The sequence below is a fragment of the Bombina bombina genome, chromosome 1 (genome assembly GCF_027579735.1).
Source record: "Bombina bombina isolate aBomBom1 chromosome 1, aBomBom1.pri, whole genome shotgun sequence".
NCBI classification, from domain to species: domain Eukaryota; kingdom Metazoa; phylum Chordata; class Amphibia; order Anura; family Bombinatoridae; genus Bombina; species Bombina bombina.
In genome coordinates, this window is record NC_069499.1 from 99772519 (window position 1) to 99786657 (window position 14139).

The window sequence follows — 14139 nt, forward strand, 5'->3', positions numbered from 1 at the left end:
TCTCAGGGTCCCATCCTTCAAGATGGAGACTATCCGAACCATCCTCCCTATGATCCAGGAGGGTCAATATAGGACTACCGTGGACTTAAAGGATGCTTATCTCCACATTCCGATTCACAGAGATCATCATCAGTTCCTCAGGTTCGCCTTCTTAGACAGGCATTACCAGTTTGTGGCTCTTCCCTTCGGTTTAGCCACGGCACCAAGAAACTTTACGAAGGTTCTAGGGTCCCTACTGGCGGTTCTAAGGCCACGGGGCATAGCGGTGGCTCCTTACCTAGACGACATTCTAATACAGGCGTCGACTTATCAAATCGCCAAGTCCCATACGGACATTGTTCTGGCCTTTCTGAGATCTCACGGGTGGAAGGTGAACGAAGAAAAGAGTTCTCTCTCCCCTCTCACAAGAGTTTCCTTCCTAGGAACACTGATAGATTCAGTAGAAATTAAAATTTTTCTGACAGAGGTCAGGTTATCAAAGCTTCTAACTTCCTGCTGTGCTCTTCATTCCACTTCTTGGCCGTCAGTGTATGGAAGTAATCTGCCTAATGGTAGCGGCAATGGACATAGTTCCGTTTGCCCGCCTACATCTCAGACCACTGCAACTTTTTTCATGCTCAATCAGTGGAATGGGGACTACACAGATTTGTCCCCTCTGCTAAATCTGGATCAAGAGACCAGGGATTCTCTTCTCTGGTAGTTATCTCGGGTCCATCTGTCCAGGGGAATGAGTTTCCGCAGGCCAGAGTGGACTATAGTAATGACAGATGCCAGCCTTCTGGGCTGGGGCGCAGTCTGGAACTCCCTGAAGGCTCAGGGTTCGTGGACTCAGGGGGAAGCCCTCCTTCCGATAAACATTCTGGAACTGAGAGCGATATTCAATGCTCTTCAGGCTTGGCCTCAACTAGCTGCGGTCAGGTTCATCAGATTTCAGTCGGACAATATCACGACTGTAGCCTATATCAACCATCAGGCGGGAACAAGAAGCCCCCTGGCAATGTTGGAGGTTTCAAAGATAATTCTATGGGCAGAGGTTCACTCTTGCCATCTCTCAGCTATCCATATCCCAGGAGTAGGGAACTGGGAGGCGGATTTTCTAAGTCAGCAGACTTTTCATCCGGGGGAGTGGGAGCTTCATCCGGAGGTATTTTCCCAGCTGATTCAACTATGGGGCAAACCAGAACTGGATCTGATGGTGTCTCGTCAGAACGCCAAGCTTCCTTGTTACGGGTCCAGGTCAAGGGATCCCCAGGCAGCGCTGATAGATACTCTAGCAGTGCCCTGGTCCTTCAGCCTGGTTTATGTGTTCCCACCATTTCCTCTCCTCCCTCGTCTGATTGCCAAGATCAAGCAGGAGAGAGCTTCAGTGATTTTGATAGCACCTGCGTGGCCACGCAGGACTTGGTATGCAGATCTGGTGGACATGTCATCCTTTCCACCATGGACTCTGCCGCTGAGGCAGGACCTTCTACTCCAAGGTCCATTCAAACATCCAAATCTAATTTCTCTGTGGCTGACTGCTTGGAGATTGAACGCTTGATTTTATCAAAACGTGGTTTATCCGAGTCCGTCATTGATACCTTAATTCAGGCTCGAAGGCCTGTCACTAGGAAAATCTATCATAAGATATGGTGTAAATATCTTCATTGGTGTGAATCCAAGGGTTACTCATGGAGTAAGGTCAGGATTCCTAGGATATTATCCTTTCTCCAAGAAGGATTGGAGAAGGGATTGTCATCTAGTTCCTTAAAGGGACAGATTTCTGCTCTGTCCTTCTGCACAAGCGTCTGGCAGATGTTCCAGACGTTCATGCTTTTTGTCGGGCTTTAGTTAGAATCAAGCCTGTGTTTAAACCTGTTGCTCCGCCATGGAGTTTAAATTTAGTTCTTAAAGTTCTTCAAGGGGTTCCGTTTGAACCTCTGCATTCCATAGATATCAAGCTTTTATCTTGGAAAGTTCTGTTTTTAGTAGCTATCTCTTCGGCTCGAAGAGTTTCTGAGTTATCTGCCTTGCAGTGTGATTCCCCTTATCTGATCTTCCATGCAGATAAGGTAGTTTTGCGTACCAACCTGGGTTTCTTCCTAAGGTGGTATCTAATATTATTATTATTATCGGTTATTTGTAGAGCGCCAACAGATTCCGCAGCGCTAATAATAATAATCTAATAAGAATATCAATCAGGAGATTGTTGTTCCGTCACTGTGTCCTAATCCTTCTTCAAAGAAGGAACGTCTATTACACAATCTTGACGTGGTTCGTGCTTTAAAGTTTTATTTACAAGCTACTAAGGATTTTCGTCAAACATCGGCATTGTTTGTTGTCTACTCTGGACAGAGGAGAGGCCAAAAGGCTTCGCATCTTCTCTTTCTTTTTGGCTGAGAAGCATAATCCATTTAGCTTATGAGACTGCTGGCCAGCAGCCTCCTGAAAGAATTGCAGCTCATTCTACTAGAGCGGTAGCTTCCACATGGGCTTTTAAACATGAGGCCTCTGTTGAACAGATTTGTAAGGCGGCGACTTGGTCTTCGCTTCATACCTTTTCTAAATTCTATAAATTTGATACTTTTGCTTCTTCGGAGGCTATTTTTGGGAGAAAGGTCTTACAGGCAGTGGTGCCTTCCGTTTAAACGCCTGCCTTGTCCCTCCCTTCATCCGTGTCCTAAAGCATTGGTATTGGTATCCCACAAGTAATGGATGAACCCGTGGACTGGATACACCTTACAAGAGAAAACAAAATGTATGCTTACCTGATAAATTTCTTTCTCTTGTGGTGTATCCAGTCCACGGCCCGCCCTGTCATTTTAAGGCAGGTGTTTTTTATTTTTAAACTACAGTCACCCCCGCACCCTATAGTTTCTCCTTTTTCTTGCTTGTCTTCGGTCGAATGACTGGGGGTGGCAGTTAGGGGAGGAGCTATATAGACGGCTCTGCTGTGGGTGTCCTCTTGCAACTTCCTGTTAGGAAGTAGAATATCCCACAAGTAATGGATGAACCCGTGGACTGGATACACCACAAGAGAAAGAAATTTATCAGGTAAGCATAAATTTTGTTTTTAACATTTTGAAATAAAAAAAAATGTCATTCATATCTCTTTAAGCTATTAACCTTATCGCCTGCGAAGAATAATTCATTACATATTGCCTGAGAAAAAACATTACTTACACTCTTGACTAAAGCTGTATTCTTTCTGGTGTCTCTGCTTTACAAGATGTTGTACAGCCAATGAAACAGAGGCAGTGGAAGCATACTCTCCTTTCTGTTAGTGGCACAGGCAGTATAGTTTGTAATTGGCTTACAGTATCTTGTACCAAAATTAGAAAGAATAAAAAGTTTGGGACCAAGGGGGTTCCCAGGGAGGTAAGTTTAACATCACTTAAAGTGAAGGTAAACTTTGATGAATGAAAGCCCTTTTTTTTTTTTTTTTTTAAATACTATTAAAAACAGGGGCACTTTCATTCATCAAAGTTTAGAAGGCAGCCGTTTTGATTATAAACTTACCTTTCTTCTTTGCACAGTTTTTAATCAAAACGGCTGCTTAGTAAACTTTAATGAATGAAAGTGCCCCTGTTTTTAATAGTATTTTAAAAAACGGGCTTTCATTCATCAAAGTTTACCTTCACTTTAAGGGTGGTTAACATAGAAGAGAAATGTTTCCACTGATCATTTGCTACGTGTAATTCAGACCCTGACTGGGCCGCTTCTATGGCCCGATTTGAAGGCAAAACTCACCATCAACACACTAAAAGGCGTGCAAGGCCTGTACAATAAAGCAACAAACGGTTGCAGTATATATATGCTTATCCGTTTTGGTTGTGTCTTAACCCAATAAATACTAAAATGTCCTTTATTCATGTCATGTTTGTGAAAGCAATCAGCGAAACGAGTCAGTTGATGTGACTATGGGGTTCCAGTGTTGCTTTTCTTTTGTGAGTGACTTTAATATTTGTATGAATGAAGGATATGCTTTAATATAGTCTGAAACCCCTCAAGTATTTATTAGGTCAACACACAACCAAAGTTGATGTGTGTGTGTGTATGTGTGTGTGTGTATATGTATGTGTGTGTATATGTTGTTTTATTGTTAAAATTTATAATATTAAATTGGTGGCTTTTACTCACTAAATAATTCTTTACGTGCTTTGCTATTAATATTCACTGTCTTGCTTAATGTTACTGTTTAGAGATCTATAGCAATCCATTAGAAGAGCGTAATGTGTTCTGCTTTTTCTATTGATATGAAATTATCTTTCTTATTTAAATATTATTTTAGGTGGTCATCGTAGTGAATTTACAGAGTTACAATCGCCTAATATTCCACAGTCCTCGGGGGCAAGTGTGCCTGCATCTCTTTCATCAGAGGAACTACGACTGAGAAGACAGCTATATTTTGAGAAGTAATGTATACATTCATAATATAAATATATTTTTTGAGTTTTTGTACTTTTTAATTCATTTGGCTTTCTTGCCGTTTTCCACTGCTTAAAGGGACATAAAACAAGTTGAGATAGAGACACAATATAATAATATGTACATTAATTACTTTACCTGCAAATTTATACTGCAGTGCCTCGCCATTAACCCTTTCTTTTAAGTTTCTGAATTGTACAGCTCTAACTCCCCCCACACAAATCCTTTTATGGCTGTAGCTATATCCATTGTTTTGGTAAAATGCACAAATGAATAGGGATTATCTGCTGGAGCATGCCTAGAATCTGTGAAATCAGTTGAAATACAATGCCTGTGTCTAAACACTGATAAGAGGGGTGGAGCACAGTGTCCAGACAGCATGACTATTTTAAGTATTTTTGCTTATTTTTGAAAATTATTTTAAAATACTTCCCAACAATTTTTAAACGACTTTTTAATGCAAACTGTTTTTACTTAATTAGCCCTTTTAGGATATGCACAAATCTCAACCTGTTTTATGGCACTTTAACCAAAAAGTGAAACCTGAAGTAAGTCTATTTTTTAGGTCTAAGGGAAGATATTGATTATCTAAAGGAAGCAAAAACACTATAAAAGGGGCATCGGGATTATTACTCCATACACTAAAATCTATACATCTCATAAACACTAGAATTAGGCATGTATTCTAAGCTTGCAAGAACCCTTTCTGTGTCACATGACCTTTCTTGTTTGCAAGCATAAATATTGAATTGACACCTCTGTTTTATCAATTAAATGCACTTATTTCTACTAGACAATTAATCACATTCACTTATAGTGTTTTCTTTTAAGGCAGCAACAGTTAAAGACTGAGCAGACCCCACAAACTCATGATGCAACTCCAGATGCACTAAATGCTGATTCAGGTAAATATTTTTTTTGTATGATTTTTCAAATTATTATTCATAGGATTATTTTTAAAAGAAATTCCATAAAAGATTGTAGAGTTTATATCAATCATTTGCCCACCATTACATCATGGCATGTATCTTTGTTAGCAGTTGCTGACTGACCACCAGGTACTTTAACACCACCATGTACTGTTCACTACCTCACACCCCAAGCATTTTCCTAAGCTTATGTTCTGTTATTACACGGAAGCACAGGCACTCTCCAAAATGTATGTCTTGTCAAGTTTGTAAACTGCTACGCACACACATGCATCTGTTTACCTTTGTACATGTTCCTAGGCAGTCTTCTACTCTTGTGCACACCCATCAGACACTCTTCTACTCTTGTGCACACCCATCAGACACTCTTCTACTCTTGTGCACACCCATCAGACACTCTTCTACTCTTGTGCATACCCATCAGACACTCTTTTACTCTTGTGCACACCCATCAGACACTCTTCTACTCTTGTGCACACCCATCAGACACTCTTCTACTCTTGTGCACACCCATCAGACACTCTTCTACTCTTGTGCATACCCATCAGACACTCTTTTACTCTTGTGCACACCCATCAGACACTCTTTTACTCTTGTGCACACCCATCAGACACTCTTTTACTCTTGTGCACACCCATCAGACACTCTTCTACTCTTGTGCACACCCATCAGACACTCTTCTACTCTTGTGCACACCCATCAGACACTCTTCTACTCTTGTGCACACCCATCAGACACTCTTCTACTCTTGTGCACACCCATCAGACACTCTTTTACTCTTGTGCACACCCATCAGACACTCTTGTGCACACCCATCAGACACTCTTGTGCACACCCATCAGACACTCTTCTACTCTTGTGCACACCCATCAGACACTCTTCTACTCTCGTGCACACCCATCAGACACTCTTCTACTCTTGTGCACACCCATCAGACACTCTTCTACTCTTGTGCACACCCATCAGACACTCTTCTACTCTTGTGCACACCCATCAGGCACTCTTCTAATCTTGTGCACACCCATCAGACACTCTTCTACTCTTGTGCACACCCATCAGACACTCTTCTACTCTTGTGCACACCCATCAGACACTCTTCTACTCTCGTGCACACCCATCAGACACTCTTGTGCACACCCATCAGACACTCTTGTGCACACCCATCAGACACTCTTCTACTCTTGTGCACACCCATCAGACACTCTTCTACTCTCGTGCACACCCATCAGACACTCTTCTACTCTTGTGCACACCCATCAGACACTCTTCTACTCTTGTGCACACCCATCAGACACTCTTCTACTCTTGTGCACACCCATCAGACACTCTTCTACTCTTGTGCACACCCATCAGGCACTCTTCTAATCTTGTGCACACCCATCAGACACTCTTCTACTCTTGTGCACACCCATCAGACACTCTTCTACTCTCGTGCACACCCATCAGACACTCTTCTACTCTTGTGCACACCCATCAGACACACTTTTACTCTTGTGCACACCCATCAGACACTCTTGTGCACACCCATCAGACACTCTTCTACTCTTGTGCACACCCATCAGACACTCTTCTACTCTTGTGCACACCCTTCAGACACTCTTCTACTCTTGTGCACACCCATCAGACACTCTTCTACTCTTGTGCACACCCATCAGACACTCTTTTACTCTTGTGCACACCCATCAGACACTCTTGTGCATACCCATCAGACACTCTTGTGCACACCCATCAGACACTCTTCTACTCTTGTGCACACCCATCAGACACTCTTCTACTCTTGTGCACACCCATCAGACACTCTTCTACTCTTGTGCACACCCATCAGACACTCTTCTACTCTTGTGCACACCCATCAGACACTCTTCTACTCTTGTGCACACCCATCAGACACTCTTCTACTCTTGTGCACACCCATCAGACACTCTTCTACTCTTGTGCACACCCATCAGACACTCTTGTGCACACCCATCAGACACTCTTCTATTCTTGTGCACACCCATCAGACACTCTTCTACTCTCGTGCACACCCATCAGACACTCTATTACTCTTGTGCACACCCATCAGACACTCTTCTACTCTTGTGCACACCCATCAGACACTCTTCTACTCTTGTACACACCATCAGACACTCTTCTACTCTTGTGCACACCCATCAGACACTCTTCTACTCTTGTGCACACCCATCAGACACTCTTCTACTCTTGTGCACACCCATCAGACACTCTTCTACTCTTGTGCACACCCATCAGACACTCTTCTACTCTCGTGCACACCCATCAGACACTCTTCTACTCTTGTGCACACCCATCAGACACTCTTTTACTCTTGTGCACACCCATCAGACACTCTTGTGCACACCCATCAGACACTCTTCTACTCTTGTGCACACCCTTCAGACACTCTTCTACTCTCGTGCACACCCATCAGACACTCTTCTACTCTTGTGCACACCCATCAGACACTCTTCTACTCTTGTGCACACCCATCAGGCACTCTTCTACTTGTGTGCACACCCTTCAGACACTCTTCTACTTGTGTGCACACCCTTCAGACACTCTTCTACTCGTGTGCACACCCATCAGACACTCTTCTACTCGTGTGCACACCCTTCAGACACTCTTCTACTCTTGTGCACACCCATCAGACACTCTTCTACTCTTGTGCACACCCTTCAGACACTCTTCTACTCTTGTGCACACCCATCAGACACTCTTCTACTCTTGTGCACACCCATCAGACACTCTTCTACTCTTGTGCACACCCATCAGACACTCTTCTACTCTTGTGCACACCCATCAGACACTCTTGTGCACACCCATCAGACACTCTTGTGCACACCCATCAGACACTCTTGTGCACACCCATCAGACACTCTTGTGCACACCCATCAGACACTCTTGTGCACACCCATCAGACACTCTTGTGCACACCCATCAGACACTCTTGTGCACACCCATCAGACACTCTTGTGCACACCCATCAGACACTCTTGTGCACACCCATCAGACACTCTTGTGCACACCCATCAGACACTCTTGTGCACACCCATCAGACACTCTTCTACTCTTGTGCACACCCATCAGACACTCTTCTACTCTTGTGCACACCCATCAGACACTCTTCTACTCTTGTGCACACCCATCAGACACTCTTGTGCACACCCATCAGACACTCTTGTGCACACCCATCAGACACTCTTGTGCACACCCATCAGACACTCTTGTGCACACCCATCAGACACTCTTGTGCACACCCATCAGACACTCTTGTGCACACCCATCAGACACTCTTGTGCACACCCATCAGACACTCTTGTGCACACCCATCAGACACTCTTGTGCACACCCATCAGACACTCTTGTGCACACCCATCAGACACTCTTCTACTCTTGTGCACACCCATCAGACACTCTTCTACTCTTGTGCACACCCATCAGACACTCTTGTGCACACCCATCAGACACTCTTGTGCACACCCATCAGACACTCTTGTGCACACCCATCAGACACTCTTGTGCACACCCATCAGACACTCTTCTACTCTTGTGCACACCCATCAGACACTCTTCTACTCTTGTGCACACCCATCAGACACTCTTCTACTCTTGTGCACACCCATCAGACACTCTTGTGCACACCCATCAGACACTCTTGTGCACACCCATCAGACACTCTTGTGCACACCCATCAGACACTCTTGTGCACACCCATCAGACACTCTTGTGCACACCCATCAGACACTCTTGTGCACACCCATCAGACACTCTTGTGCACACCCATCAGACACTCTTGTGCACACCCATCAGACACTCTTGTGCACACCCATCAGACACTCTTGTGCACACCCATCAGACACTCTTGTGCACACCCATCAGACACTCTTGTGCACACCCATCAGACACTCTTGTGCACACCCATCAGACACTCTTCTACTCTTGTGCACACCCATCAGACACTCTTCTACTCTCGTGCACACCCATCAGACACTCTTCTACTCTCGTGCACACCCATCAGACACTCTTCTACTCTTGTGCACACCCATCAGACACTCTTCTACTCTTGTGCACACCCATCAGACACTCTTGTGCACACCCATCAGACACTCTTGTGCACACCCATCAGACACTCTTGTGCACACCCATCAGACACAATTCTACTCTTGTGCACACCCATCAGACACTCTTCTACTCTCGTGCACACCCATCAGACACTCTTCTACTCTTGTGCACACCCATCAGACACTCTTCTACTCTTGTGCACACCCATCAGACACTCTTCTAATCTTGTGCACACCCATCAGACACTCTTCTAATCTTGTGCACACCCATCAGACACTCTTCTACTCTTGTGCACACCCATCAGACACTCTTCTACTCTCGTGCACACCCATCAGACACTCTTCTACTCTTGTGCACACCCATCAGACACACTTACACTCTTGTGCACACCCATCAGACACTCTTCTACTCTTGTGCACACCCATCAGACACTCTTCTACTCTTGTGCACACCCATCAGACACTCTTCTACTCTTGTGCACACCCATCAGACACTCTTCTACTCTTGTGCACACCCATCAGACACTCTTCTACTCTTGTGCACACCCTTCAGACACTCTTCTACTCTTGTGCACACCCATCAGACACTCTTCTACTCTTGTGCACACCCATCAGACACTCTTTTACTCTTGTGCACACCCATCAGACACTCTTGTGCATACCCATCAGACACTCTTGTGCACACCCATCAGACACTCTTCTACTCTTGTGCACACCCATCAGACACTCTTCTACTCTTGTGCACACCCATCAGACACTCTTCTACTCTTGTGCACACCCATCAGACACTCTTCTACTCTTGTGCCCACCCATCAGCCACTCTTCTACTCTTGTGCACACCCATCAGACACTCTTCTACTCTTGTGCACACCCATCAGACACTCTTCTACTCTTGTGCACACCCATCAGACACTCTTCTACTCTTGTGCACACCCATCAGACACTCTTCTACTCTTGTGCACACCCATCAGACACTCTTCTACTCTTGTGCACACCCATCAGACACTCTTCTACTCTCGTGCACACCCATCAGACACTCTTCTACTCTTGTGCACACCCATCAGACACTCTTCTACTCTTGTGCACACCCATCAGACACTCTTGTGCACACCCATCAGACACTCTTGTGCACACCCATCAGACACTCTTGTGCACACCCATCAGACACTCTTGTGCACACCCATCAGACACTCTTGTGCACACCCATCAGACACTCTTGTGCACACCCATCAGACACTCTTGTGCACACCCATCAGACACTCTTGTGCACACCCATCAGACACTCTTGTGCACACCCATCAGACACTCTTCTACTCTTGTGCACACCCATCAGACACTCTTCTACTCTTGTGCACACCCATCAGGACACTCTTCTACTCTTGTGCACACCCATCAGACACTCTTGTGCACACCCATCAGACACTCTTGTGCACACCCATCAGACACTCTTGTGCACACCCATCAGACACTCTTGTGCACACCCATCAGACACTCTTGTGCACACCCATCAGACACTCTTGTGCACACCCATCAGACACTCTTGTGCACACCCATCAGACACTCTTGTGCACACCCATCAGACACTCTTGTGCACACCCATCAGACACTCTTGTGCACACCCATCAGACACTCTTCTACTCTTGTGCACACCCATCAGACACTCTTCTACTCTTGTGCACACCCATCAGACACTCTTGTGCACACCCATCAGACACTCTTGTGCACACCCATCAGACACTCTTGTGCACACCCATCAGACACTCTTGAGCACACCCATCAGACACTCTTCTACTCTTGTGCACACCCATCAGACACTCTTCTACTCTTGTGCACACCCATCAGACACTCTTCTACTCTTGTGCACACCCATCAGACACTCTTGTGCACACCCATCAGACACTCTTGTGCACACCCATCAGACACTCTTGTGCACACCCATCAGACACTCTTGTGCACACCCATCAGACACTCTTGTGCACACCCATCAGACACTCTTGTGCACACCCATCAGACACTCTTGTGCACACCCATCAGACACTCTTGTGCACACCCATCAGACACTCTTGTGCACACCCATCAGACACTCTTGTGCACACCCATCAGACACTCTTGTGCACACCCATCAGACACTCTTCTACTCTTGTGCACACCCATCAGACACTCTTCTACTCTCGTGCACACCCATCAGACACTCTTCTACTCTCGTGCACACCCATCAGACACTCTTCTACTCTTGTGCACACCCATCAGACACTCTTCTACTCTTGTGCACACCCATCAGACACTCTTGTGCACACCCATCAGACACTCTTGTGCACACCCATCAGACACTCTTGTGCACACCCATCAGACACACTTCTACTCTTGTGCACACCCATCAGACACTCTTCTACTCTTGTGCACACCCATCAGACACTCTTCTACTCTTGTGCACACCCATCAGACACTCTTCTACTCTTGTGCACACCCATCAGACACTCTTCTACTCTTGTGCACACCCATCAGACACTCTTCTACTCTTGTGCACACCCATCAGACACTCTTCTACTCTTGTGCACACCCATCAGACACTCTTCTACTCTCGTGCACACCCATCAGACACTCTTCTACTCTTGTGCACACCCATCAGACACACTTACACTCTTGTGCACACCCATCAGACACTCTTCTACTCTTGTGCACACCCATCAGACACTCTTCTACTCTTGTGCACACCCATCAGACACTCTTCTACTCTTGTGCACACCCATCAGACACTCTTCTACTCTTGTGCACACCCATCAGACACTCTTCTACTCTTGTGCACACCCATCAGACACTCTTCTACTCTTGTGCACACCCATCAGACACTCTTCTACTCTTGTGCACACCCATCAGACACTCTTTTACTCTTGTGCACACCCATCAGACACTCTTGTGCATACCCATCAGACACTCTTGTGCACACCCATCAGACACTCTTCTACTCTTGTGCACACCCATCAGACACTCTTCTACTCTTGTGCACACCCATCAGACACTCTTCTACTCTTGTGCACACCCATCATACACTCTTCTACTCTTGTGCACACCCATCAGCCACTCTTCTACTCTTGTGCACACCCATCAGACACTCTTCTACTCTTGTGCACACCCATCAGACACTCTTCTACTCTTGTGCACACCCATCAGACACTCTTCTACTCTTGTGCACACCCATCAGACACTCTTCTACTCTTGTGCACACCCATCAGACACTCTTCTACTCTTGTGCACACCCATCAGACACTCTTCTACTCTCGTGCACACCATCAGACACTCTTCTACTCTTGTGCACACCCATCAGACACTCTTCTACTCTTGTGCACACCCATCAGACACTCTTCTACTCTTGTGCACCACCCATCAGACACTCTTCTACTCTTGTGCACACCCATCAGACACTCTTCTACTCTTGTGCACACCCATCAGACACTCTTCTACTCTTGTGCACACCCATCAGACACTCTTGTACTCTTGTGCACACCCATCAGACAGCTCTTCAACTCTTGTGCACAACCCATCAGACACTCTTCTACTCTTGTGCACACCCATCAGACACTCTTTTACTCTTGTGCACACCCATCAGACACTCTTGTGCACACCCATCAGACACTCTTCTACTCTTGTGCACACCCTTCAGACACTCTTCTACTCTTGTGCACACCCATCAGACACTCTTTTACTCTTGTCACACCCATCAGACACTCTTTTACTCTTGTGCACACCCATCAGACACTCTTCTACTCTTGTGCACACCCATCAGACACTCTTCTACTCTTGTGCACACCCATCAGACACTCTTATACTCTTGTGCACACCCATCAGACACTCTTCTACTCTTGTGCACACCCATCAGACACTCTTTTACTCTTGTGCACACCCATCAGACATCTCATTGTGCACACCCATCAGACACTCTTGTGCACACCCATCAGACACTCTTGTGCACACCCCATCAGACACTCTTCTACTCTTGTGCACACCCATCAGACACTCTTCTACTCTCGTGCACACCCATCAGACACTCTTCTACTCTTGTGCACACCCATCAGACACTCTTCTACTCTTGTGCACACCCATCAGACACTCTTCTACTCTTGTGCACACCCATCAGACACTCTTCTACTCTTGTGCACACCCATCAGGCACTCTTCTAATCTTGTGCACACCCATCAGACACTCTTCTACTCTTGTGCACACCCATCAGACACTCTTCTACTCTTGTGCACACCCATCAGACACTCTTCTACTCTTGTGCACACCCATCAGACACACTTTTACTCTTGTGCACACCCATCAGACACTCTTGTGCACACCCATCAGACACTCTTCTACTCTTGTGCACACCCATCAGACAAGTCTTCTACTCTTGTGAACTACCCACACTTCAGACACAGGCATACTCTTCTACCTTGTGCACACCCATCAGACACTCTTCTACCTCTTTGTGCACACCCATTCAGACCCTCTTTTACTCTTGTAGCACACCTCATAGCCAACCACTCGTGTGCACACCCATTCAGACATACTCTTTGTGCACACCTTCAGACACTCTTCTACTCATTGTGCACACCCATCAGACACTCTTCTACATCTTGTGCACACCCATCAGACACTCTTCTACATCTTGTGCACACCCATCCAGACACTCTTCTACTCTTGTGCACACCCATCAGACACTCTTCTACTCTTGTTGCACACCCATCAGACACTCTTCTACTCTT

General features: G+C 45.8%; 1 protein-coding gene across 2 annotated transcripts in view; it reads left to right on the plus strand.

Moving 5' to 3' along the window:
• Positions 1 to 14139, plus strand: part of ATXN3 (ataxin 3) — a 190778-nt gene that overhangs the window by 116104 nt on the left and 60535 nt on the right. Inside the window, exons 9-10 of one of the 2 annotated variants that reach the window (XM_053697548.1) lie at positions 4271 to 4394; positions 5239 to 5312. In XM_053697548.1, the coding sequence (XP_053553523.1) occupies positions 4271 to 4394; positions 5239 to 5312 (198 nt within the window). Of the gene's footprint in view, positions 1 to 4270; positions 4395 to 5238; positions 5613 to 14139 lie in introns of those variants that run through there. The other variant, XM_053697546.1, reaches the window with a different exon arrangement.